General features: G+C 45.1%; 1 protein-coding gene across 1 annotated transcript in view; it reads right to left on the bottom strand.

The window, feature by feature from the left end:
* Positions 1 to 15,969, bottom strand: part of LOC119316294 (DNA-directed RNA polymerase III subunit 2-like) — a 21,913-nt gene extending 5,944 nt beyond the window's left edge. The window contains exons 1-25 of the mRNA XM_037590593.1: positions 15,615 to 15,969; positions 14,156 to 14,277; positions 13,971 to 14,063; positions 12,855 to 12,921; positions 12,339 to 12,429; positions 12,180 to 12,232; positions 11,918 to 11,982; positions 9,085 to 9,190; positions 8,514 to 8,624; positions 8,310 to 8,369; positions 7,628 to 7,657; positions 7,334 to 7,384; positions 7,157 to 7,255; positions 6,512 to 6,571; positions 6,346 to 6,435; positions 4,992 to 5,096; positions 4,799 to 4,909; positions 4,614 to 4,730; positions 2,005 to 2,121; positions 1,842 to 1,922; positions 811 to 915; positions 660 to 740; positions 437 to 583; positions 319 to 363; positions 1 to 54 (exon numbers count right to left, since the gene is read on the bottom strand). The exon at positions 1 to 54 is cut by the window's left edge and continues 1 nt beyond it. Of these exons, the coding sequence (XP_037446490.1) occupies positions 1 to 54; positions 319 to 363; positions 437 to 583; positions 660 to 740; positions 811 to 915; positions 1,842 to 1,922; positions 2,005 to 2,121; positions 4,614 to 4,730; positions 4,799 to 4,909; positions 4,992 to 5,096; positions 6,346 to 6,435; positions 6,512 to 6,571; positions 7,157 to 7,255; positions 7,334 to 7,384; positions 7,628 to 7,657; positions 8,310 to 8,369; positions 8,514 to 8,624; positions 9,085 to 9,190; positions 11,918 to 11,982; positions 12,180 to 12,232; positions 12,339 to 12,429; positions 12,855 to 12,921; positions 13,971 to 14,063; positions 14,156 to 14,277; positions 15,615 to 15,755 (2,202 nt within the window). The 5' untranslated portion in view covers positions 15,756 to 15,969. The remainder of the gene's footprint in view (positions 55 to 318; positions 364 to 436; positions 584 to 659; positions 741 to 810; positions 916 to 1,841; positions 1,923 to 2,004; positions 2,122 to 4,613; positions 4,731 to 4,798; positions 4,910 to 4,991; positions 5,097 to 6,345; positions 6,436 to 6,511; positions 6,572 to 7,156; positions 7,256 to 7,333; positions 7,385 to 7,627; positions 7,658 to 8,309; positions 8,370 to 8,513; positions 8,625 to 9,084; positions 9,191 to 11,917; positions 11,983 to 12,179; positions 12,233 to 12,338; positions 12,430 to 12,854; positions 12,922 to 13,970; positions 14,064 to 14,155; positions 14,278 to 15,614) is intronic.
* Positions 15,970 to 27,772: the final 11,803 nt, after the last annotated feature.

Genomic DNA, 27,772 nt, shown 5'->3' with positions numbered 1-27,772 from the left:
CAGGGGACGTTGCGCGTACACCAGTAAATAAAGTAGAGAATCTGCTCGAAACAACTACAGAAAATTCCAAATACACATTAGTGCACACCAAGAGGAAAGGAAGAACTGAGCAAGGAAGAACCACAGGATCATAACATCATAGAGTCAAATATGGTGCAAAATGCAAATGAAACTAATTTTATCCAGGGATGTGATTAGATGCTTTTGAATGATCTAGATGCATGTACTGTCGGCAACAAGACCGCTTTATTTAGCATTCATGGAAAGCAAGAAAATGCAGGATTGAACTGAGAAAAAGGAACTCCAGCTGCTTCTTACCTGATTATACGCAATATTTCCCATCGCTTGCTTACCCATGGCACACTGCAGACAAGAAAACATCAAGTAAGAATATTCCAAAAATAATAGAGATGTATATCAATAATCCGATCCTTGCCTGATAAGTGTTACGTGGAGATTGGTTATGGTGTGGATATGGAATAAGTCCAGCTACAACACCTAATATGGTCATTGGCTCTATTTCAATGTGAGTGATGCTGCTTCTTTGAACACCATCTTGATCCACATGCTCATACAATGCAATCTGTTTGAATCATCTTAATCACTTTATCAGAATATAAATGAACCATGCACGAAAACACAAAAGAATCAAGATATACCAATGCATTATTCTCTTCATTGACGTCAAGATATTCAATCAATCCATCACGCAGAAAATCATCAAATGAACGAATACCATCCTACAGTGAAATCAGTTGTGAGATAAAGATCAAACAAATGACAATAGATCAAGAAGAACAAGTTGCTAACCCTCAGTTCTTTCATATGATGCTCTTTAACCCTTGATCTGCCCTTGTCAGCAATTATAAGTGGACGACAAACGCGGCCACCATCAGAGGCAATATGAATGCAATGCTATAATGACAAACAAGGTTAGTATCTCAAACGCATTCTATTATAAATAAAGAAAGAAAAGGCAGATCAATGAGTGTTTATTACACAGTGCAACTAAATAAGGTGCATCCATGGAAAGAGAGCAATACATCCTGAATACTGCATAAGCTTTTGACTCAAATCTTAAAGAGTACTAAATTGTTTGGCCTCCAAGCCTTATGGCATTGAAACTAAGCTTGCCATAGCAATTGATTAACTGGTAGTTGGTACATAAACCCGCATTGACAGCAAATGCGAATATTATGCTATAGCTTCGAAATAGCAGAACTGCACAGCAAAACCCTACTTCTGGCTGGCATGTCGCAACATGGTCCTAGCAAGGATTTACTGAACTGGCTGCATTAGACTGAAATCTTTACACCAGCTTGCATTGCAAAATTCAGGTACGATAGATTTGCAAACAAGAAGAGGGCGGAAGAGTGACCCTCTCTACAAAGAGTTGAGAGCTCTTTGTGTATGATATGAGGATGCTGAAACACAACAGTTATCATACAGTTGGATACAGGACACAATCTGGGAGTATCACCTTTGCATAATCAGTCTGGCAGATTTAGTTAGTTGCAGGTGTAATGGCCGCAGGAACTAATACCTATTGGGTCAATCCTTCATACATAACTAGATTAATATTATATGTAAAATCAGCTAATCCAAACTCTAAAGCTATTTCCGAAAAGCTCTGGGTCAATTGATGCCGCCAAGAGCCCACGGCGACCATTAAATCCAGCAGTGAAAGCTTCCAGTAACAAAATTTCGATTAGTACCATCCTACGTACAGTTTTGAGGTTCTCAAAAACCTTTTTTTGTTATCAGCAGATAGGACTAAAATATTTATTAGCATGGCGTTAAGATCCATTTAAGCTAGTAGTAGTCAAGAGAACAAACGATACCTGCTTCTCATTTACAAAAACGCTTACAAACTCTCCAATTTTGCCTGATCGGCGGAATGTTCTCATATTATTAGCAAATCTCTGGAAAGAATCATATATAACTTTATGAGAATAAATAAGGGAAATAATTTGAGATGTATGTACTGTTTATAAGAAACTAGACCTGAGGCTGCCTGTGCTTCCCTAGTATTAATCCATTGAACATGACCAGAAATGAACCCGGTGCATGGATTTCTTCTCCGGACAGAAGTGACAAATCTTCCACACCTAGGCTAAAACACTACAATAAAGAATGAACAAAACATAGAATTATATGTCAATGGGTGCAAGACAAGCGAGAGAAAAGTAATAAACAAAATATTGCAACGCATATATTGACTCAAAACATTCAAAGTCTCGAACCAAAAGGCTGTGGCAAATGTAACTTTTGATCACTTCAACTCACTCTCTGGTACGGCAGAGCAACAGGAATTCCCACTTAACCTAGACTTTCTAGGTGCACGCGTAGAAGACTAAGTGAACCTTGACACCCCATTTGGTGCGGAGATGTGAGATGCTGTGAGGTAAAGCACCTGGACCATACAGATTCACAGATGAGTTGGGTACCACTAAGAGCAATGTGGTGGCAGCTTTTTTGGAGTTGCACTCACTTAGAGGGTGTGGTTTTTAGGGCATGAAACAGGCACTGCTAATCCTATTTTCGAAGTGGCAAGAGGCCATCTTTCTCAGGAAACTACCACTGCATCAGTCTCATCTGTGCCTTCGCCAAGCCAGTGGCAAAGACCTTGGCTACAAGGCTGCCATAGAGATTGAAAACCCTCATGGAGAACTAATGTGCACTGATCAAGAAGCATAACATACATGATTGTTGCGACTCGGACCAAACGAGCTTTTGTTCTCCCTTTCCCCTGCTCTCTAGAAGAGGCAAAGAAAGAAGCGACCATGCTTGGTGGTTTTGTTCTCCGGTCCAAGGACCAAAGAGATTTTCTAAGGAGCTCATCAGCGAAGAGACACCGATGTTTCTCCAATAGCAGGTGGCATGGAGCAAGCTAAAGGATGGTGGCAGCATCTGCCACAACATGCTTCAACGACGGAGTAGATTGGAGGCAGAAGATTTGGGATCAAAGAAGTTAGGGAATTCCCCCTCACCAAAAGATCCACAACGGCAAGTGCTCTGCCATTCGCGGGGAGGTCCACAAAGCAACAGGGTGTGATGTGGCTTCCTCCGAGGTTGGGCGTGTCTGCCTTCTCCCTGGCGACTCCTCGGGGGCGGTAGAGATCAGATTCGACGGGAGACGGAGAAGATGGCCGCACACCAACTTTGCCAATTGTTTGGTGACCCCCACAGGTTGCTCCGAGGAGAAAGCCGAGGATGTTGCAACGGTGATGGAGTGTGCTAGCGAAGCCTTCGAGAACACTCCAGCAAAGCCTTCAAATACCCCATGATCCCACTCACGATTTAAAAACACTCTAGTGAAGCCTTCAAACCCCTCGGAGACCGGATTGTGAAGTGGGTACCTACGTGGAAGGCGCCTATGATGATGAAGGCAAACGGCTTACCCTTGTCAAGGTGGTGCTTGCAGCAATCGTGCTTCATCAGTTTCATCAGCTTCCGATGTTCAGTTTGTAAAAAGTTTCAAAAGCAGTGAAGATCCTTCAGGGATTCCATTGGATAGGCAGAGTGGACACCCAGGGTGGGTGGCACATCCAATTGGGAAAAGGTGTGCCGGCCAATGAAGTATGGTGGCCTTGGTATCCAAGGACTGCGACTAGCCTCTCGTTGTGCACAGTCCCGCTACCTCCTCGGTGGGTGTTCGATATGCAATCTCCTAGAGACGAGCGGAGTATGTTCGCTTTCTCCTTGAAGACTGTTGTTGGTGACAGAACAACAACACTCTTCTAGGAGGATCGATGGTCGAATGGCAGAATCAAGATTGCTCCTGAGCTATAGAAGCTCAGCTCAAGACGCACTAGGAAGCGCCGTGTGCCTTATTGTGCAGGAGGCGCCAGAGGGCAGGCGATAGATCATTAACATCAGGGGGCACTCGGCTCGCTCACCCTGTGGCAATACATCCAAGTCTTGCTCATGGTCTGTGTGCTGCAGCTCACAACACTGCCACACAAGCTGAACATCATCTCAAGGTCCAAGTCTTTGTTACGACCTCCTCTTACAGGGAGCATCATCTCAAGGTCCAAGCTTAGCCTGAAGCTTAACAAGGTCCTGGAAGAGGGTGAAGTTCTTCATTTGATTGGCATGTCAAGACCACTGCTGGACGGCAAGAGGCTCACTGTGCAAGGGTTGCAGCATGCACCGGCTTGTCTCTTGCGTGACCGATCAGAAGAGACCATGACCCACCTGCTCAGGCTGTCCTTATCAGATCGACTTCCCAGCCTCCGGTTTTCAGGACTAGTGGCAACATGCCACCAATTCCACCCCACCGAGATCGCAAAAACGCAACTCATCGGTGATGCTCATGGCGTGATTGATCTGGAAGCAGCAAAATGCTGCTGTCTTAAAGCATGAGTTATTACAGATAAAAATATTTACGAGGGTCACTAAAGAATCTAAGAGAACTGAACCAAGATCTGCCATCTAAAATTGTGGGTGCATGAAAGGAGAGCTCAAGGAAAGAACAAGGAGAAAACCAAATTCAGTAATGAGTCAATAACATTGTTTTCTATATTGCAATAGTGGACATACACACGCCAACAGTGGACATACAAAGCATTAAAGCCAAGGAAATAAAAATAGCTGAATTAGAGAAAACAAACCAGATTCCTCAGTGGGCCCTCCTCTTGATCTGTTGTAACATGAGTCATTAAAGCTAGATTTTTCGTCAAGCCACAAGCTTCCCCTTCAGGTGTATCACAAGGACAAAGCATACCCCACTGTTACAGAAAAAAAGACATATTTATGTACCTTTATTAAGTACAAACATACTAAACTTTGTCCCCACCTGACTGGGCTGCAAAGCACGTGGACCGCTTGTTTTCCGGGTCTTCTCAAACTGTGGTGTTATGCGTGTCATATAGCCTAAAGACGCCATATAGGATAACCTAGACAGAACCTGCATAGATGTAGAAAAAAATTAAAACGTGTCAAACTCAGTGAACAGAGAATTGGGACTCATAAGTTGAACGAGTAGATACCTGTGAAACACCTTTTCTATGCATCTTAAATCGTTTAATGTCCCAATTTCCCGTGGAAATAGCTCTCTCCAAACCAGAGGTTATTACATCCTGCTGCATTATCAACTGCGCAAAGGAAGCGAATTACATATCTAAAATACCACATCCGAGCATCTCAAACGACTTGAGTAAATTTCTCCAAACTACACCGTTTGTTTCAGAACTACAAAGGAACTACACCGAAACATTTCATACACCATCACCTCATTCACTATTCTACTGGGTTCCTGATTCGTGGTACAACACTCCAAATAAGATGCATTCCAATATAATGTGCAGAGCAAGATCAAAATGGTAATGAATTTATATGAGTTATCGTTTATCAAGTTTGTTATACAGCCTCATGATGCAGAAAGTGGCATTTTCAGCATCCAAACATAACTAGTAAAGTATAAGAGAAAAAGTTCATGCAAAGAGATGGTTACTTTGCTGCACATTGTTATGGAACGAGTAAATTGCACTGCCGCCCACATGTTAAGAGTGAATTTGCGGCTTTGGTACAGAGCGACCACTTGCAGAGTTAGATTAGTCTTTGCTTGTGAGTTGCTAATTTACCTATTATATTATTATATGTTTAACCAACAGAACTTGTATTTTCAGGACATGCAAAAACAACTAAGGCCTCCTTTGGTTTGGAGGAATTTTGTAGGATTTTCATAGGATAGGATTTCTATAGGAAAAATTCCTTCAGAGCTCTTTGGTTTGTAGGAATGAAATCCTATTCCTATGGAGGAATTCTTCCTATCCTCCACATTTCATAGGAAAATAAACATTAGCCTAGACTCAATGGAAAAAATCCTATGGTGTGAATCAAAGGGCATCTCCTTTTCTATTCCTATGCATAGGATTTGAGATGCATGTCATCTCATTTCTAAAGTCCTTCAGAGCTTAACAACCTCCAAATTCCTATTGCAAGAGCAGACAGCAAATTCATTTCGTATTAGAGAAAAAAGAAGTACAGATCTGCTGAACAAGCTTGTGGTTTCAAAGACATTTCAAAAAAAGTACTCCCTCCGTAAAGAAATATAAGAGTGTTTAGATCACTAGTTTAGTAATTTAAATGCTCTTATATTTCTTTACAGAGGGAGTACTTGTATTTTTAGAAGTCTCAACAAATTTAAGGGGCAGCTTATTTTTTAAGCCGCCCAAAAGAACTGGCCCATAATTGGATTACCTAGAGACTGCAACTCAAAGGAAATAGTGCAACAAGAACTGTGTGCAACGTCAAAGTGTGACGCTACAGTAACATTATTGCGGTAAAAGGCAAAAGGAATAACCAGGTGAGCATCCATAATATGCAACTAATTTTCATTACCTGGCTAAAATCCAAAGGACTGGAACGGGCCATGTCACTGTTTTTGTTCATACGGTCTACAGCATAGGTATTCATCGTTTTGAACAAATCCTTCACAAAGAAGCACAGTAAGAGACACAATCACATAATGCACAACATCTAATGAAATGATAAGAAAAATAAATACCTCAAAAAGCAGGGATACTAATTGACCAGACAGCTCAAGCCTCTTGTTTCCCACATAATCCTGAAAAAAAAATCGAACATGAAATATCAACAGGGCGGCAAACAGGTAAATTTGATGTATATAAGATACTTCAAACATGTCTAAACAGAGCCTAGTGAGAATAGGCCATGCTTAGTTCTCAACTTCTCATGTAGAAATATCTTTGGTTCCTAGATTATCAGCAGATTGCATGCTTTCATGCTTGCAATCATGCATAAAAAGTAAAAGCAGACTGGATTCAAAATTGAATAATGTCCAAGAAATAAATAAGACAAGTTACTCCTAGGTTTTCTAAGATCAAACTAGTCTAATTTACTGAACTTACTGTGAACAGTACTCAAGTGTACATCATAAAAACATGTCACCATAAACACTCTGTAAACTTGCGATTAGCTGATTTCCATAGAAATCTTGCGACGGTATGAATAGAAGTTCTTAATTTTCCAGAAAAAAAACAAGTTAATTCTTCTTTAGGCCCAGGCTGAAATTTACATGGATTCTTATTGTCATTCCACCGAAGCAATAGTGAAGCAAAAAAGGAATGTGTTTTTGGTAGATCTTAGGAGTTATTCACTAAAATGATACAGCGACCAGCTCTGGACTTGCCTTGTCATCGAAGGTGTCAGAATTCAAGATCGCATCCAACATTCGCCTTAACATTACAGCAGTGTATATGCACTTTGGCTGAAAGTTCCCATTGTTAACCTGCAGGAGAGACCGCATGCATGTGAGAAAGAATAAAAATATTCTGGCTGAAGAATCTAGGTGAAACATCTATCTCACCGGTACATGCGCAACAAAAACATCGCGGAGGATTAATTTTGACCGACCGTCCTGAAAGTGAGAGTGAGAGAGAGCAGTCATCAGATGATTTAAACTGAAGAGTCAGTATATATCATTCTGAAAGCATAGATTGACACGTGGAGCAAATACAGTAACTTAAGCTTTATTACTAATCCAATAATCCATAACGATCAGTTTAGCAACAGAAATATGGGATTCTGTAACTGTATTATATTTTTTTATTACCATCAACTTTTCAAACAAAGCAACATATGATCTGCAACTAATAATTACCTTAATATTTCCTGCACCAGCATACGTCACCTGCAAATATAGCACACAGTGTATGTTCAGAAAAGATGCAACATTCAATACACGCATGCAATTACATAAGAAATTCAGTTTTTTTTTAATGTTAGGTAAACCATCAACTTCATGTTTCAACAAAATGAAAAATCATCAAAGACATTCTTTCAGTTGTTCTATGGACAAGAGCCCATGGATGCTACAGATCCTGGTGGTTTTTAATAGTTTGGTAATCAGCAAATACCTTAGTATAATACACCCTCAGTCCCAAAATAAGTGACTCAACTTTGTACTAAAGTTAGTACAAAACTGAGTCACTTATTTTGGGACGGAGGGAGTAGTAAAAAATGAAAGAAACTCTCTACTCCCCCCCCCCTCCCCCCAACCACCACCAGCACCACAAACACACACACTCCTCAAATTGAGTATAGATGTAGGGTAATTAAATAATCACGTAATAAGAAGACTGGGGCGGTTTCAAAAGAACTAAGTACTGCGAGATCAGAAGTGTCACAGATTACTCTTGGGGAAGTATTAGACATTTCTGGTCAAATGCTTAACACTCTTTCAACAGATGCAGAAGAAAATGCATGAGTTAGAAACAAGGTATGTACTCTTCCAAAGCTTAGATTGCTTCATCGCTATTTAATAATACAACATGAAGTTTCACCTTGTCATCCATGTACTGCAAAGCTTGCTGTTGTGTATATATTCTCTCTGTGGCACATTCCTAATAGAGCAAAAACAACAAAATTCAGACGGCCTGAAAGATTAACAATTGACAGTCTAAAAGATCAAATAATAATACGGTGAGAGGATCATCATTATAATATAGCCACAAAAGTAAAGCAACAAAGTAAAAATAATAAGTTACCTGAATAGACAAATATAGGAGGTCACCATATCTTGGATCTCTTCCAACCATTTGTACAACCTCTTGGTCAGTTTCAATTCCCATAGCTTTCATAACCACAATTATAGGAATCTGCAGAAGTTTCAATGCTCGGAAACTACAGTTATGATCAACTTAATAATTATCGGAAAGAAACGTAAGGCCTTGCATGTTCCCAATCGTTAAGGATACATCAAGTGTGATATCAGGGAAGAGAAGACTACTCAGACCATGCTATTCCTATTAGAAGAGATGATTGATCTCTTAAAAGGAGCTGCACACCTAGCTGCCTCATAGAAAACATGTACAGTCCCATACTATAGCTCTTTTTCACCATGTCTATAATCGTAGGAGAAAATGGCATATCCATCAATGAACCATATTACCAGCCACCAAGCCATGACCATTAAGTATTTGAAAAGAATTAACATAGAAGTTGAAGAACTCGTTAAATGTGTGGATACTATATTGTTAAACAAGGGTCAAGTAGAACGGTCTACTACTATGAAATGGAAGGACTTTTTAATAGAACAACAGTGCATCAGTTGCATACCGGCTTAGTGAACTGATTCAGATGTAGATAAATTTTCTCTTTGTCCATGCAAATCACTGTCTTGCTTTTTACTTCATGTGTGCTGCTAGTAACAGATGCAGTTACCCTAAATGACAGAAAAATGAAGTCATAAGATTCTAAGCGGCCTGTAATGGATTGCAGTGCACCTCAGAAAGGGAATGGAACATACAGAACAGCATTCTTTTCGAAAGAAAACTGTAAGGAGACCCATATATACAGTATAAATAGGAACACAAATTCGTGTCCATGAGGACATAAACCCAGATGATGGGGTTGCATATCCACTCCCCCAGCCAAAAAGGTCTAGGCTCACTGCCTCATATAGAACCACATCAATGGAATGACATGCACACAAAAAGAAGCAACTTCAATAATGAGTGAACAAGCAACTTAAAGGCTAAAGATTTTAACCAGGATGGTTGGGATTAGAGATGAACTGCTTCCCTGACAGTACTAATGGGAGACAAGGCAATCATGTGAAAAGACCTTGGTCGGGTTTTGTATTTATCAATCAGATATTCAAAAATGCCTTAGCCATGTATATACTTTGCCAAATGGTTTATATAGCTATAACAAGCAGCCTAATCAGTGTTACTTAAACTATACCAACATGGATCGAATTATACAAGTACCCAAAGATCCCAGCACATCAAGCTATGCATAATGCCTGATATCTAATACACTAGAGCACTATTAAGGAAGAACTGTACAATCAATAGAGGCTTGGTTATTCTTCTTGAACGAAAATATAACACAAGTGTCAAGTATTTGTTAGACAATAATTTCGCTTCAATGTTCAACAAGACATCAAACCTAGCCCAAATGTGGTGTTTTAGAACAAACGTGACACTGGCCCTGAATAAATCTGAGAAAGCACAAAAGTATGTGCAACACCATAAGACAATGACATACTGTGTAACAATTATAAAATCTCTAACATCAAAGAATTAAACCTTTCACTGCCACATCATACCATGTACATTATAAAATTACTGCAGGGAGTCAGCAGGTGAACTGGTCTCGTCCTATATTGCCCCCAGGGGACAAAGGGGCAACTCCCAGCTTGCTGCCGCCGCGGTGGCTAAGGTTGCGCGCGGGGGCGGGGCGATTCCTCTACTTCAGTTGGTGCTGCTGGAAGCGCTTGTAGCAAGTGGAGGGCGGAGGCCTCAGAGCTTGGTCCTGGCGGCAGCGCTCGACCTCGGAGGCGCATATGTGTAGGTGTTGCCGCGGTGGCAATTCAGGGAGCCTGTTGATCTAGCGCCCAGATCCGACCACGGCTGGTGGTCCCGCATCGTCGGCGGTGGCGATGGCGGCGAATGCTAGAAGGGCGCAACATTCTTCGTAGCTTGAGTGTTGCGGTGTGGCGCCATGTGGTGGTTGGGCTGCAGGCGGTGAAGGCTTCCTGTGCAGCATGGCCTACTCTAGTGATCTACGCGCTCTCGGGTATTGCCGATCTGCAAGCCCCCTTCTCCCTTTGAGGCTTGACGGGAGAGGAGCTACGGCGAAAGCTTTGCCCCGGCCTCGATCGGGCCAGCGACGGCGGCATCAACAAGTGTCGTTTTCCCTCTTTGGAGGCGCCGTCATGGAGCTTCTTTTCCTCCCACTTCAAGATGAGCATGGACTCTCCGGGTGAAAACCTAAGCTCCGGTCTTTCCGGAGCGGTTAATGGCGACGTCTACGTCGTGACCTCCTTGGAGGCATCACTTTGGAGTGTCGGCTTGAGGCGGTTGCATGGGGTTGGTGAATGTCGCGGCAGCGGACCGAATGGTTTGTGTATCGAGGCGGCGGCCAACAGTGTCGCGGCAGCTTATTGGGCAGGGCTTCGAGTGAGCCCAGTTTCGATGGTGACCTTGTGCGCAAGGCTGCAAGGTAGTCAAGGTGACTTGGTCACATGTCCTGGTAAGGACAGTTGGACAGTATGTCCGGGCGGTCCCTACGTGGTGTGGCGGTTGTGTTCTGCAGGCGTTTGCCTTGTGCAGCTCTGGCTGCGGGCTGCGGGCTGTCTATCGTGTGACGGTATTGCACCTCGAGGGTGAGCGGTGGTACGTCGGGGCAGCAACCCTGAAAGGTGGTGCAGGTGGACTGCGCAGGGCACGGCGAAGCGTTTGGAAGTTGGGGCAGCGACCCCGAAAGCTTGGAGGCGCCATGGATGTTGCCCTCGGTCGTGTGGGCGACAAGGTGGTCAGCGATATGTTGGACGTCTGGAGTGCAGGCATCTTCACCTCTGCGGGAGTGTCCCGGGTCTGCTCCTCCCATAGCAGTTGTGGCTTCTCTTCGGCAATGGTGGGAGGCAAGCTATCACCATTAGTTTGTGCACATGTTTTTGGCGTGCTTTTGTGATCTTCGACGTGCCATCGGTGAGAGTGGGGTTGTGTCAGGCACTCAGGATTCGAGTGGGCATGGCCCTGTGATGTCGTTGTTTGAGTGGGCTTGGCCTTGTTTGTATTTGTTTCCGCCAGGTTTTCCGTAATTAACTAGGCAATAATCTTCTTAATTAATGGACCATGACAAAGCTTCTGCCTTGCGTTTTAGAAAAAAAATCAAATATCCTTCTTTGTTTACACCATCGGCTCTTAATCTTACTTTGCAGCAAAGCTCCCATGTGTACGGTGGCATATCGATTTATATAGCATGTGTCCATACATATGACTTCAAGTAAATTATCAAACTAGTGCAAGATTGTAAATTCAGGGGAATAGTCATAAAGACAAGTAATTCACAAAATAAATGTTATTTCAAACAGTTGTCAAACCTTCAAAATAGAGCAATCAGCTGGATACTGAAATAAATTTCAAAATAGTAGACATAGTACCTTCCTTTATTATCAGTGTCGATAATAATACGATTCTTTGATAGCTGTTCTTGTATTAGGATGACCTGAGAATCAAAACATATTGCACGATAAATAATACTAACATAAGAATCCGCCAGGAGCTTGCATCGCAAAGAATGAGCACTTAGCATTAGCACTATCACTTTTAGCATGCAGTAGGTAGTGGCTACAGGGAATACTTGTTATCAACACAAAAAAAGCAGGGCAGAATGGAGAAAACTGCATCAATGTTTCCAGTTACCTTCTCGGTTCCTTTCACAATGAAGTAACCACCAGGATCAAGAGGGCACTCACCTACAGGCACAATAGTGAAACCACCAACATAACCAGAAAGGTAGAGTGGCAAATTTATCTAAGAAACGTAAAAATAATATACAGTGATGAACATAAGAAGGCTAACCATATCTTGCTAGTTCAGCTTCGTCCTTCCCGTTCAGAACACAAGCATAACTTCTAAGCATAATAGGCATGTACCCAATGGTAAAACTTGGCTAGAGAAAAAAAAGACGAAAGGAGGTCAAGTTTCTACACAACCAAGCATGTAACAGGTACTTCTGAGTTCATTGGCATACTGCCATACTCCCTTCGTTCCAAATTAATTTTAGTTCTAGGTTTGTCCTGAGTCAAACTTATAAGTCTGACCAATTCTATAGAAAAATATATCAACATGTACAACACCAAATTAGTTTCATTAGATTCTTTATATAAATATAGTTCATACTATATATATTCGATGTTGTAGATCTGAGCATATTTTTCTATGGACCTGGTCAAACTAAAGAAGTTTGACTTAGGACAAAGATATAACTTAAATTAATTTGGAACAAAGGAGTACCATATACGCGTGCAAAATAAGTAAATATTCTTTTGTGGGGTGGAAAGGGGGGATGTTTCAGCCAGACATTAGATGTGTTACCTTCCTATGTTTCGCATGTGTCTTTCCTACAGTGTACTCAACATCAACAATCACAGGAGCAGAATATCTGAAGGAACAAAGGAACATATTAAGCAAGAATAGGTAAAAAATAGGTAAAAGGAAGCTTGTGATAGGCAAAAAAAAGGTATGAAATTCAGTGCTACTGCGGTACAATCAAGATGGTCAAGCTTGATGTTAGATGAATCAGCTAGTTAAAAGCACATTCCACAGCTAGTCTGCCCTATGGAATATTGGGCATCAAGGCTCTTGCTTTTCCAACATAGGGACCTTTTGCATTGAGGGGTTTTCAAGAAAACTTTGTAGGGTTTCAATCCATAGTTATTTCTCCTACAGAAAGCCTTTCGGATCATAAGAATGAGGTTGTAGGAACCCTAAAGGATTTCTGCCGAATGGCTCAATCCATAGAATTTTTTGAGGAATTCTAATATGAGCTTGGACCTCATTGAAAAGTATTTGTCTCTTGCATGAAAATTGTCTCTTCAAATCCGTGCTGAACTCCTGCAGAGCATCCTAAGAGCCAGTTTTGCAAATTTATGTGTTCTGGTTTCTCATAAGATTATAATGACATCTTAATCCTAAGTTTTTCCTATTCCTGTATTTTTAGACCCCATGCATTCCAATTTTCAAAGAGACCCTTATAAAATTCTAGCCCGTGAAAAGGACCAATTCACTCAGAAATCTAAGTTGTCCTCAGTAATATATGCTCAGAAAACTCAATTATGTAGGCAGACCAGAAACATCCATACTAATGTTCATTGTACATTTCTACAACAGGAATCTTGCAGTGGCTGGCCTGAATTATATAGGCAATATTCTCCCTTCCCAAGCCCTCTCCCAAATAAAACCCTCGCTTATAGTACTTGATTATTCCAACTATCTACCTATTTATCCAGCCTTTTTGTGCTTAGGATCATGACAAGATACAAGCTTGGGCTGCCTATTAAACCAAACCAGCAGCTATTTGAAGTTATTCTGCTGTTCATGGTAGACAAGAGAGAGATATTCGTCACATATCTCCAGCTCATTGATATGCTCAGTTAATTATTGGCACAGAGTTACATCAGACAGATACAAGTGAGGCAATGTAAAGCTTACGTGCGATCAGTAAGGCGGCAAAAGTGTGGTGTGATAGTCTCAACTCTAAAATCTACTTGCACCGAGGGCTCGCCGATGTATATATTTTTGTACCTACATCAAGGCAAAGAAAAGAACACATACGATAAGAGAACCCTTATTTGACACAAAGAAAACAGTAGCTGTATAACTGAATAACATCATACTCAAGATAAATGCCTGGGTCACTGCGTGCTTCGATTCGGTTGTTTGCCCTGACAATATTCTTGATTCCTTTGGTGATGAAGTAGTTAAAAGAGTCAATGTGCTCCTTCACAAGGCCTCTAACCTAATGATTCCATAAACAAAGAGAAAGGGGCCAAATCAGATGGATCAACCAAAAGATGCCCAGACCAAATGAGTAGTTGGCACCTCCATCAAAAAAATAAAGACGCGGCAAAGAGAAACTCAAGCCTCTGTAGTGTTGCAGTTGGAATGAAACGAATGCACGTCAGGCACAGATTAAAACTAGGGCAGAACAAACCAGAGAGTGATGTGAGACATTGTCTAGACTAGACTAGCTATCATGCATGTGCAATACACTTTTTTTGCGACATATGACTGAATTAGCCAAAGACCAGAGTATTGAAACATAATATAAGGTTAAAAAAATATCTACACCAAAATCATCATTGCTTGTGATTATTACTAGGGAAACAATTTCCCTCAGGCGGCTAATCCCAGACAAATCAGTCGGGCACACGACCATCAGACGGGATCGCGATCGCACGCTGTAGCCACACTACGTTTTCTCCTGGGCCCCACCAGTTCGCCGCCCTCCAGAAATAATGGTGTGGCCTTATTCTCTCCCTTGCGCGTCCACATAGCTTATCCCCATTCCCCAGGCTCCTACCATGGCGCTCTATCTCTCTCCAATCTCTATGTGCCGGCCGCTGCCTATCCCATCCCCGCCCGTCATCGGTGCTTGAGTGCTGTCAGGTCGCCTGCTGCTGCAAGGGGCGACGATCGGTGCTGCAGAGGAGCTCCTTCCTTTTTTGGTCTTCACTGCCAGTGCTGGAAGGAGCCGCGGGATTGGTGTGCGGCACCTCGACACGAGGGAATTGGATGACAGGGACGATGATGACGGGGCTGATCCAACGGCACCCAGCAACGCAATCAGACGGTTGGCAAGGGCCTGATCCCCCCACCCCACCCCACCAAACGAAAATACTCCAGAACATGGGTTTAACTAATTGTGTTGTCTTGCAGTGTCGATAATATGTTTGATTAGCACTAACTGCAACAAAGATGATAAAGCATAATCCAGAACAGTCCTACTTTTTTATGGCAGACGTTGGTCAGGTTTGGGGTGATGGTATCAATTCGTACTTTTATTAGTAGCATAGGCTCTCGACTAAATCGAGGATGACAGTAGCTGGTTAACATGAAGAGTGTGGTGTCTGCATTAGCTGTTAAACCAACCGAGGAATGAGCTGGTGTGATTTGTGGAGAACAAGAATAAGGCATTAACTTCCTATAAAAATGAGCGCGCTGTAAATCTATCAGTGCATGTAAAGAAGAAAAACGGCCTGTGCCGCTAAATTACATCGTCGGAGCCATGAATTTTAGACGAAATTGCATGGCCAGAAGGAGCCGTCCAACCCAAAATCCAGTTCCAGATGGTACCTTGAGGAAGGCAGGGAGGAGCGCGAACTTGTCGACCGGATTGCTGACCGGCGCTGCCAGTGACCGGTAAGTCGGCACCGGCGGCGCCTCCGCGTCCCCCTCGGCCACCGGAGCATCGGGGGCGGACGTAGCAGGGGGCATGGGGATTCAGTCGACTGAATCCCCTTGGCTGGCGGCGGCGGAGGCGTGCGCCTCGGGTGGAGGGGCTGGCTAACGGAGAGAGACGGGTAGGGGGGTGCGCGGGTGAGTGGATGTCGGCGGCGCTGTTCTGGTCGAGTGGAGAAGAGAGCCAAAGAGGGGGTGGGGCGGGGGCCGGAAAGGGGTCTCGGCGGCGAGAGACGCCGGAAACGAGGCGGTGGATTCGGGGCGGCAAGGGTTTAGTTAGGGTTTACGAGGTGTTATATCGATGGCTACGGATTCACGTCACGTTACAAAGGTATGTAAAATCGGACAGTCCAGGTTTTTTTAACAGATTTTATTTTAGCATTAAGAATGGTCTTTTATTCCTCAGCATTTAAAGGTACAGATATCCTAAATTCATTAAGGCCCGTGTCAGTATTGGCCCGTGTGGATTGGAACCTCCAGAGTCGATTGCGGTCGTCAATTTGGCCGGTTGTTGCCAATTTTGACCGAGTCACGCGGGCGGGATGGGCTATCTGGCTAGCGAGACATTTTGGTCGGCAGCAGGGTGAGGGGGGCTTTTATGGTCAAGTTAGTGTCGCGACGTCTGCAAAGCGCTCATGTGATAGTTGTCGTGCGGTTGCTTCCCTTCGGTTGTCTACAAGGGAGAAAGCATTGTCTGGGTTCAACCGACATCGCTGGACCTTGGTATGTTGTTGCGCTGTCCAGGGTGGTATTTCGGTTGATATTGCTAGACATAGGTCTGTAGCCATTGTGCTTGTTGTTCATGGAGCTTCTCCTTCTGCTTGTTCATCGTCGTCGTTGGTTGTCCCTGGCGTTTCTGCTGGCGATGGCATTGGAGGCACTTTGGTGTGGCCTTGGTTCACCGTCTTCACCGTACATGTGTTGTTGTTTTAAGATGTTGCCTGGGGAAGGGCTTCGTCTCCGCTTCATGTCATTCTCTTCTTCCTCTGATGTCTCACTTTGGTGCGGCATGATATTATTTCCCCTCTAATTATTTTACTTTCTATCCAATTTGCATGGTGACGATGTAGTGTTGCCTTTTAGCGGTGGATTTCGATTTTGTTGTTAGGTTGTGGGGTGACAGTGACTTTTTTGTTCCTGATTTTGGTGAGTTAGGGATGACTGCCATTGTTGTTGAGTGTTGGCAAGTGGTTGTTGTGGTTCTGCTTGTTTTTCTAGAAGAATCAATACTCTTGTTGTTGGTGTCAAAACCGGCGGATCTCGGGTAGGGGGTCCCGAACTGTGTGTCTAGACCGGATGGTGACAGGAGACAGGGAACACTTTGTTTTACCCAGGTTCGGGCCCTCTCGATGGAGGTAATACCCTACTCCTGCTTGATTAATATTGATGATATGGGCAATACAAGAGTAGATCTACCACGAGATCAAGGAGGCTAAACCCTAGAAGCTAGCCTATGGTATGATTGTTGTGTATGGAGTTGATTGCCTACGGACTACAATCCTCCGGTTTATATAGACACCGGATAGGGTTAGGATTACACAGAGTCGGTTACAATGGTAGGAGATCTTGAATATCCGCATCGCCAAGCTTGCCTTCCACGCCAAGGAAAGTCCCATCCGGACACGGGACGAAGTCTTCAATCTTGTATCTTCATAGTCCAGGAGTCCGGCCGAAGGTATAGTCCGGCTACCCGAACACCCCCTAATCCAGGACTCCCTCAGTAGCCCCCGAACCAGGCTTCAATGATGATGAGTCCGGCGCGCAGATTGTTCGGCATTGCAAGGCAGGTTCCTCTCCAAATCTTGTGTACCTGTAGGAATAATGTCCGATTTTTGTAATGTAGTCCTCCTCGGCTTCCATGCCCAATAATAGCCGTCTTCCATGTGTTCAAACAAATGCGAAAAGCCGGGGTGTTTTTACATCCACACCCCTAGCCGTATAAACAAGTCGCCTATTTAACAGGATGGGGATTTAGGTCCAAACCACATCTTCTCCTTTCCGCGAGTTATCATCAGAGCGCTTCCAGCAAAGGTCCATTCCAACATGACCAGCCGTCGCAGCTCCTCCCCTCGCCCCTCCGGTCCCAAACCCGGGGACTGAGAGAGTTGCACCATCCCGCATAGCAAGTTAGCGTCACTTCAGGCCCAGGGATTCCTCCCTCAGGCATGCATGGTCCCGGTCCGAGCCGGTCTCGCCACCTATAATGACAGAAAACAAGCGGAGAACACCCCGAATCCTTCTAAAGGACAGCGGGTGTGCCTCGTCCCCTATCTAATAAGGGGACTGGGATTTCCAATTCACCCATTTCTCCGCGGGCTTCTGGAGTTCTACGGCCTCCAGCTGCACAATCTCACGCCCGCCTCCGTATTGCACATTGCGTGTTTCGTCGCCCTCTGCGAGCTATTTTTAGGCGTTGAGGCTCATTTCGCGCTGTGGAAGAGGTTGTTCTGCCTGGTGCCCCGTTCTGAAAAGGGGTCTATATATCAAGTGGGCGGAGCCGAAGTATGGCGCATCGCCGGGACCGGATACCTATCCGGAACCCCAAAGAAGGCGTCCGAGGACTGGCCTTCGGAATGGTTTTACATAGATGACGTGCCGCTACCGTACCCTATCCGGGTCGGTCTCCCTGAGTTCAACAGTGCTCCATTGAAGAAACGCTTGAGCTGGCGTCCGCGGAGCTCTTAGAGAGAAAGTGACAGAGACGTCCTTTACCTGATGGGCCGGATAAGACGGTTAGCTCATTCCGGACTAACCATGATTGGAGTCATGGCCGCATGCATTATGCGGGGGGTGCAGCCGCTTCAATATAGAGTCCACCCCATGTGGGATTTCAACGGGGAGGATGATGCCACACGTTAAGGTCGTAAGGGGCCGGACTCAGCCGTCGCCTTAGTAAAGATCTTATCCTCTTTGTATAAGGGAGAAAAGGAGGAATTCCTCCGCGTAAATCCGCAGGCCGGATTCAGTATGTACGATCCTCCAAGTTGGGTAAGTGAACAATTGCACTTGCCCGTTTGTTTTATACTCCCATGGTTAGATAGGTAGTCTAACGACTTCAATGCAGGAACTGCGACAGGAGGTAAAGGACATAAGCAGCCGCCCTCCACAGCCCAAGGACTCAGAACGGTCCCTCAATCCGGACTCCGAAGAGGATCCAGACATATCGGTGGATCTTATCGACGGGGTGTTCCATCAGCTAAGCAAGGACAATACCTTGGTAGCCATCATGGCTGATTACCCAGGGTTAATTCCGGCCTCCCAGGTGACAGAAACCGGAGTCTCATTCCCTTGAGAGAGATTGCACTCTCGCGTATTCCGGTGTTTCTGACGACAACCGTGTTTTGCAGGGGAGTTTTCCGAGGCAGGAGGCCGAACCTGCGGCGGCTAGCCAACGAGGGGCCGCGGGGCCCCATGGGGCAAAAAGGAATGAAGTCCGGACTGAGATGCCGGTGCAAAGGTATAGCGCACCCTCTGTTTCCCTGGTGTTATTCTGTCAGGGCATATTTAACATTCGTGCTATCTTCAGAACGAAGAGACCTCGCCGGACTACATCCGGAGAGGTTGCCAATCGCGCCTCCACCAGCCAGGCTCCAACGGCTGGCCAGGAAGCGGAGGCGAGCACAAGGCGCATACCGGACGCTCCTCCGACAGAGGATGAGGACAGGCTGTCTGCCACAAATTCTGAAGTGGAGAGTGCCATGAACCACATGCGTCGCCGGACAGTTCTACGCGACGCTTGTTTCTCCCAAGAGGCTTTAGATGCCTTTAATTCGGGAGATGCGTACCTCCGTGCCGCTCAAAATGGTTTAGCCAGAGCCACGGAGCAGTATGTAAAAGACATATGGGTAAGAAAATTTTGGTCAAATATATATATACCAGTAGCCCCCGAGACTTGAAACAGTTAGAGAAACTGTTTTAAGGATCTTTTAATATGCAGGTTCTTACAAAGAAGAATACTGTACTGTCCCAGGAGCTAGAAAAGTGCAAGGCCCAACTAGAGGCCGCACTAGCCGCAGCAGGGGAGTCCAAAGAGACCCCCTCAGGTAAGATACACTTCGAAAGATTAGTATTGTGCGGTGTGGGTGTAAATCTGACAAATCATATTGCAGATGGCGCCGGACTCGATCCGGACAAACAACAACTCTTACGCCAGCTAAAGGCCGGTGAGAGTATGTTGACAAGGGTGAGGCGAGAGAAGAATGATCTTCAGGATGCCAACACCAAGCTGGACGTCGAACTTAAAGATGTTCGTGGCCAGCTGTCGGACTCCCTGAAGGAGAATCAGCGGCTTCGACGCGGCATTTTTAGTAAGTGCTTGAACGAACTTTGAAAAAAGAGTTCGACGAAGAAGTCGACTAACAGAGTAATGTCTGTAGGTATGCTCACAGGTCGTCCTGCAGAGGAGATGCCCGGTTCTACGGGTGACCTTCTTCCCGAACTCATGCAACTGCACGAGCGAATTCGGCAGGCGATGCGAGGTGTTGCCCAAGCCTTATGGCCTGCCCACTCCATGCCCGAGGGCCTTGGAGAGCTTGCGGAGAAGCTGAAGGGAGCTCGGCGGCGCTTCCGGTTGTGGAAGATATCGGCCTGCCGACAAGGCGCTAGGGAAGCCTGGGCCATGGTGAAGACCCGTTTTACGAAGTCTGACCCAAACCACATGGCCGAGGTCGGACCAGTGGGGACTGACGGGAAGGAGATCCCTGTGAGCTTAGTATACGGCCAAGTAGAGTTGGCCGCGAAGTATTCCCAGCAGGACTGTAAATTAGACAGCCTGTTAGATGGTATAGAAGAGGAATACACTCAGTCGGAATGACTATGTAATTTTGAATTGACATGTGTAATGCCTTCTAGCCGGATTGTAGATCGTTTGTCGTTGTCGACCTTTTCGCTTCGACCTCGGGACCTGACGGTCCGGAGTGTGTCCGAATACCATAGCGGTTATATAAGAACCGTGGTATGCGTGGAGACCAGGCGTAGGGTGTTGGGGAACGTTGCAGAAAATTAAAAATTTTCTACGGTTTCACCAAGATCCATCTATGAGTTCATCTAAGCAACGAGTCAAGGGAGAGAGTTAGCATCTACATACCACTTGTAGATCGCGTGCGGAAGCTTGCAAGGTGATGATGTAGTCGTACTCGACGTGATTCGAATCACCGATGACCAAGTGCTGAACGGACAGCACCTCCGCGTTCAACACACGTACGGGACGGGAGACGTCTCCTCCTTCTTGATCCAGCAAGGGGGAAGGAGAGGTTGAGGAAGACAGCTCCACCGGCAGCACGACGGCGTGGTGATGGTGAAGAGGCAGTACTCCGACAGGGCTTCGCCAAGCACACAATGGAGGAGGAGAGGTGTTGGGGAGGGGAGGGCTGCGCCTTGGAGGGTGGTCCGGCTGCCCTCCCCTCACCCCTCTATTTATAGGGGGAAGGGAGAAGGGGGCCGGCCCCCTAGAACCCATCTAGGGGGGGTGCGGCGGCCTAGGGGAGAGGGGAGAGGGTGGCTTGCCCCCCAAGCCAAGGGGGGCGCCCCCTCTAGGGTTCCCCCCTCAACCCTAGGCGCATGGGCCCAAGGGAGGGGGTGCGGCCAGCCCACCAGGGGCTGGCTCCCTGCCCCACGCAGCCCATGTGGCCCCCCGGGAGGGGTGGCCCCTCCCGGTGGACCCCCGGAACTCTTCCGGTGGCCCCGGTACAATACCGGTATGACCCCGAAACTTCCCGGTGTCTGTTTGACAACTTCCCATATATAAATCTTTACCTCCGGACCCTTCCGGAGCTCCTCGTGACGTCCAGGATCCCATCCGGGACTCCGAACAACATTCGGTAGTCACATACTAGTCTTCCTAATAACCCTAGCGTCACCGAACCTTAAGTGTGTAGACCCTACGGGTTCGGGAGACATGCAGACATGACCGAGACGCTCTCAGTCAATAACCAACAACGGGATCTGGATACCCATGATGGCTCCCACATGCTCCTCGATGTTGTCATCAGATGAACCACGATGTCGAGGATTCGATCAAACCCTGTATGCAATTCCCTTTGTCAATCGGTACGTTACTTGCCCGAGACTCAATCGTCGGTATCCCAATACCTTGTTCAGTCTCATTACCGGCAAGTCACTTTACTCGTACCATAATGCATGATCCCGTGTCCAACACCTTGGTCACATTGAGATCATTATGATGATGCATTACCGAGTGGGCCCAAAGATACCTCTCCGTCATACGGAGTGACAAATCCCAGTCTCGATCCGTGTCAACCCAACAGATACTTTCGGAGATACCTGTAATGCACCTTTATAGTCACCCAGTTACGTTGTGACGTTTGATACACCCAAGGCACTCTTACGGTATCCGGGAGTTACACGATCTCATGGTCGAAGGAAGAGATACTTGACACTGGCAAAGCTCTAGCAAAACGAACTACACGATCTTTTATGCTATGCTTAGGATTGGGTCTTGTCCATCACATCATTCTCCTAATGATGTGATCCCGTTATCAACGACATCCAATGTCCATAGTCAGGAAACCATGACTATCTGTTGATCACAACGAGCTAGTCAACTAGAGGCTCACCAGGGACATATTGTGGTCTAAGTATTCACACGTGTATTACGATTTCCGGATAATACAGTTATAGCATGAATAAAAAACATTTATCATGAACATTGAAATATAATAATACTTTTATTATTGCCTCTAGGGCATATTTCCAACAGTCTCCCACTTGCACTAGAGTCACCAATCTAGTTACATTGTGATGAATCGAACACCCATAGAGTTCTGGTGTTGATCATGTTTTGCACGCGAGAGAGGTTTAGTCAGCGGATCTGCGACATTCAGATCCGTGTGCACTTTGCAAATCTCTATGTCTCCATCTTGAACATTTTCACGGATGGAGTTGAAACGACGCTTGATGTGCCTGGTCTTCTTGTGAAACCTGGGCTCCTTGGCGAGGGCAATAGCTCCAGTGTTGTCACAGAAGAGTTTGATCGGCCCCGACGCATTGGGTATGACTCCTAGGTCGGTGATGAACTCCTTCACCCAAATCGCTTCATGCGCTGCCTCCGAGGCTGCCATGTACTCCGCTTCACACGTAGATCCCGCCACGACGCTCTGCTTGCAGCTGCACCAGCTTACTGCTCCACCATTCAACATATACACGTATCTGGTTTGTGACTTAGAGTCATCCGGATCTGAGTCGAAGCTAGCGTCGACGTAACCCTTTACGACAAGCTCTTCGTCTCCTCCATAAACGAGAAACATGTCCTTCGTCCTTTTCAGGTACTTCAGGATATTCTTGACCACTCTCCAGTGTTCCTTGCCGGGATTACTTTGGAATCTTGCTACCAAACTTAAGGCAAGGTTTACATCGGGTCTGGTACACAACATGGCATACATAATAGATCCTATGGCTAAAGCATAGGGGATGAAACTCATCTCTTCTTTATCTTTTGCCGTGGTCGGTGACTGAGCCGAGCTCAATCTCACACCTTGTAACATAGGCAAGAACCCCTTCTTGGACTAATCCATTTTGAACCTCTTCAAAATCTTATCAAGGTATGTGCTTTGTGAAAGACCTATGAGGCGTCTCGATCTATCTCTATAGATCTTGATGCCTAATATATAAGCAGCTTCTCCAAGGTCCTTCATTGAAAAACACTTATTCAAGTAGGCCTTAATGTTGTCCAGAAATTCTATATTATTTCCCATCAAGAGTATGTCATCTACATATAATATGAGAAATGCTACAGAGCTCCCACTCACTTTCTTGTAAACGCAGGCTTCTCCATAAGTCTGCATAAACCCAAACGCTTTGATCATCTCATCAAAGCGAATGTTCCAACTCCGAGATGCTTGCACCAGTCCATAAATGGATCGCTGGAGCTTGCATACTTTGTTAGCGTTCCGAGGATCGACAAAACCTTCCGGCTGCATCATATACAGTTCTTCCTTAAGATGCCCGTTAAGGAATGCCGTTTTGACGTCCATTTGCCATATCTCATAATCATAATATGCGGCAATTGCTAACATGATTCGGACGGACTTCAGCTTCGCTACGGGAGAGAAAGTCTCGTCGTAGTCAATCCCTTGAACTTGTCGATAACCCTTAGCGACAAGTCGAGCCTTATAGATTGTAACATTACCATCCGCGTCCGTCTTCTTCTTAAAAATCCATTTGTTTTCTATCGCTCGCCGATCATCGGGCAAGTCTGTCAAAGTCCATACTTTGTTTTCATACATGGATTCTATCTCGGATTTCATGGCTTCAAGCCATTTGTTGGAATCCGGGCCCGCCATCGCTTCTTCATAGTTCGAAGGTTCATTGTTGTCTAACAACATGATTTCCAGGACAGGGTTGCCGTACCACTCTGGTGCGGAACGTGTCCTTGTGGACCTACGAAGTTCAGCAGTAACTTGATCCGAAGTACCTTGATCATCATCATTGTTTTCCTCTTCAGTTGGTGTGGGCATCACAGGAACGGTTTCCTGCGCTGCGCCACTGTCTCGCTCAAGAGGTAGTACTTCATCGAGTTCTACTTTCCTCCCACTTACTTCTTTCGAGAGAAACTCTTTTTCCAGAAAGCATCTGTTCTTGGCAACAAAAATCTTGCCTTCGGATCTTAAGTAGAAGGTATACCCGACAGTTTCCTTAGGGTATCCTATGAATACGCATTTTTCCGACTTGGGTTCGAGCTTTTCAGGTTGAAGTTTCTTGACATAAGCATCGCATCCCCAAACTTTTAGAAACGACAGCTTAGGTTTCTTTCCAAACCATAATTCATACGGTGTCGTCTCAACGGATTTAGACGGTGCCCTATTTAAAGTGAATGTAGCTGTCTCTAGAGCGTATCCCCAAAATGATAGCGGTAAATCGGTAAGAGACATGATAGACCGCACCATATCCAATAGGGTGCGATTACGATGTTCGGACACACCATTTCGCTGAGGTGTTCCAGGCGGCGTGAGCTGTGAAACGATTCCACATTTCCTTAAGTGTGTACCAAATTCGTGACTTAAGTATTCTCCTCCACGATCTGATCGTAAGAATTTTATCTTTCGGTCACGTTGATTCTCTACCTCATTCTGAAATTCCTTGAACTTTTCAAAGGTCTCAGACTTGTGTTTCATTAAGTAGACATACCCATATCTACTCAAGTCATCTGTGAGAGTGAGAACATAACGATATCCTCCGCGAGCCTCAACGCTCATTGGACCGCACACATCGGTATGTATGATTTCCAACAAGTTGGTTGCTCGCTCCATTGTTCCGGAGAACGGAGTCTTGGTCATTTTGCCCAAAAGGCATGGTTCGCACATGTCAAACGATTCATAATCAAGAGACTCTAAAAGTCCATCGGCATGGAGCTTCTTCATGCGCTTGACACCAATGTGACCAAGGCGGCAGTGCCACAAGTATGTGGGACTATCGTTATCAACTTTAAATCTTTTGGCATCTACACTATGAACATGTGTAATATTACGCTCGAGATTCATTAAGAATAAACCATTGACCATCGGAGCATGACCATAAAACATATCTCTCATATAAATCGAACAACCATTATTCTCAGACTTAAATGAGTAGCCATCTCGTATTAAACGAGATCCAGATACAATGTTCATGCTCAAACTTGGCACTAAATAACAATTATTAAGGTTCAAAACTAATCCCGTAGGTAAATGTAGAGGCAGCGTGCCGACGGCAATCACATCGACTCTGGAACCATTCCCGACGCGCATCGTCACCTCGTCCTTCGCCAGTCTCCGTTTATTCCGCAGCTCCTGCTGTGAGTTACAAATATGAGCAATGGCACCGGTATCAAATACCCAGGAGTTACTACGAGTACTGGTAAGGTACACATCAATCACATGTATATCAAATATACCTTTGGTGTTGCCGGCCTTCTTATCCGCTAAGTATTTGGGACAGTTCCGCTTCCAGTGACCCTTCCCCTTGCAATAAAAGCACTCAGTCTCAGGCTTGGGTCCATTCTTTGACTTCTTCCCGGTAACTGGCTTACCAGGCGCGGCAACATCTTTGTCGTCCTTCTTGAAGTTCTTCTTACCCTTGCCCTTCTTGAACTTAGTGGTCTTATTGACCATCAACACTTGATGTTCTTTCTTGATTTCAGCCTCTGCTGACTTCAGCATCGAGAACACTTCAGGAATGGTCTTTTCCATCCCCTGCATGTTGTAGTTCATTACAAAGCTCTTGTAGCTTGGTGGGAGCGACTGGAGGATTCTGTCAATGACCGCCTCATCTGGGAGGTTAATGTTCAGCTGGGTCATACGGTTGTGCAACCCAGACATCTTCAGGATGCGCTCACTGACAGAACTGTTTTCCTCCATCTTACAACTGTAGAACTTGTCGGAGACATCATATCTCTCGACCCGGGCATGAGCTTGAAAAACTAGTTTCAGCTCTTCGAACATCTCATATGCTCCGTGGTGCTCAAAACGCTTTTGGAGCCCCGGTTCTAAGCTGTAAAGCATGCCGCACTGAACGAGGGAGTAATCATCAGCACGAGACTGCCAAGCATTCATAATGTCTTGGTTCTCTGGGACGGGAGCGTCACCTAGCGGTCCTTCTAGGACATATTGTTTCCTGGCAGCTATGAGGATGATCCTCAGGTTCCGGACCCAGTCCGTATAGTTGCTGCCATCATCTTTCAGCTTGGTTTTCTCTAGGAACGCGTTGAAGTTCATGTTGACATTAGCGTTGGCCATTGATCTACAAGACATATTTGCAAAGGTTTTAGACTAAGTTCATGATAATAAAGTTCTAATCAAATTATGAACTCCCACTTAGATTAGACATCCCTTTAGTCATCTAAGTGTTACACGATCCGAGTCGACTAGCCCGTGTCTGATCATCACGTGAGACGGACTAGTCATCGTCGGTGAACATTTTCATGTTGATCGTATCTTCCATACAACTCGTGTTCGACCTTTCGGTCTCCGTGTTCCGAGGCCATGTCTGCACATGCTAGGCTCGTCAAGTTAACCCTAAGTGTTTTCGCTATGTAAAACTGTCTTACACCCGTTGTATGTGAACGTAAGAATCCATCACACCCGATCATCACGTGGTGCTTAGAAACGACGAACTGTAGCAACGGTGCACAGTTAGGGGAGAACACTTCTTGAAATTTTATAAGGGATCATCTTATTTACTACCGTCGTCCTAAGTAAACAAGATGCATAATACATAATAAACATCACATGCAATTATATAGTTGTGACATGATATGGCCAATATCATATAGCTCCATTGATCTTCATCTTCGGGGCTCCATGATCATCTTGTCACCGGCTTGACACCATGATCTCCATCATCATGATCTCCATCATCATGTCTTCATGAAGTTGTCACGCCAACGACTACTTCTACTTCTATGACTAACGTTTAGCAATAAAGTAAAGTAGTTTACATGGCGTTATTCAATGACACGCAGGTCATACAAAAAATAAAGACAACTCCTATGGCTCCTGCCGGTTGTCATACTCATCGACATGCAAGTCGTGAATCCTATTACAAAGAACATGATCTGATACATCACAATTCATCATTCATCACAACTTCTGGCCATATCACATCACATGATCAATCGCTGCAAAAACAAGTTAGACGTCCTCTAATTGTTGTTGCATCTTTTACGTGGCTGCAATTGGGTTCTAGCAAGAACGTTTTCTTACCTACGAATCACCACAACGTGATTTTGTCAACTTCTATTTACCCTTCATAAGGGCCCTGTTCATCGATTCCGCTCCAACTAAAGTGGGAGAGACAGACACCCGCCAGCCACCTTATGCAACTAGTGCATGTCAGTCGGTGGAACCGGTCTCACGTAAGCGTACGTGTAAGGTTGGTCCGGGCCGCTTCATCCCACAATACCGTTGAGCAAGAAAAGACTAGTAGAGGCAAGTAAGATGAAAAAATCCACGCCCACAACAAAATTGTGTTCTACTCGTGCAAAGAGAACTACGCATAGACCTAGCTCTGATACCACTGTTGGGGAACGTTGCAGAAAATTAAAAATTTTCTACGGTTTC

This window comes from Triticum dicoccoides, chromosome 6A, assembly GCF_002162155.2.
Source record: "Triticum dicoccoides isolate Atlit2015 ecotype Zavitan chromosome 6A, WEW_v2.0, whole genome shotgun sequence".
In the NCBI taxonomy this organism is placed as follows: Eukaryota; Viridiplantae; Streptophyta; class Magnoliopsida; order Poales; family Poaceae; genus Triticum; species Triticum dicoccoides.
This window is presented reverse-complemented; position numbering and strand designations above follow the sequence as displayed.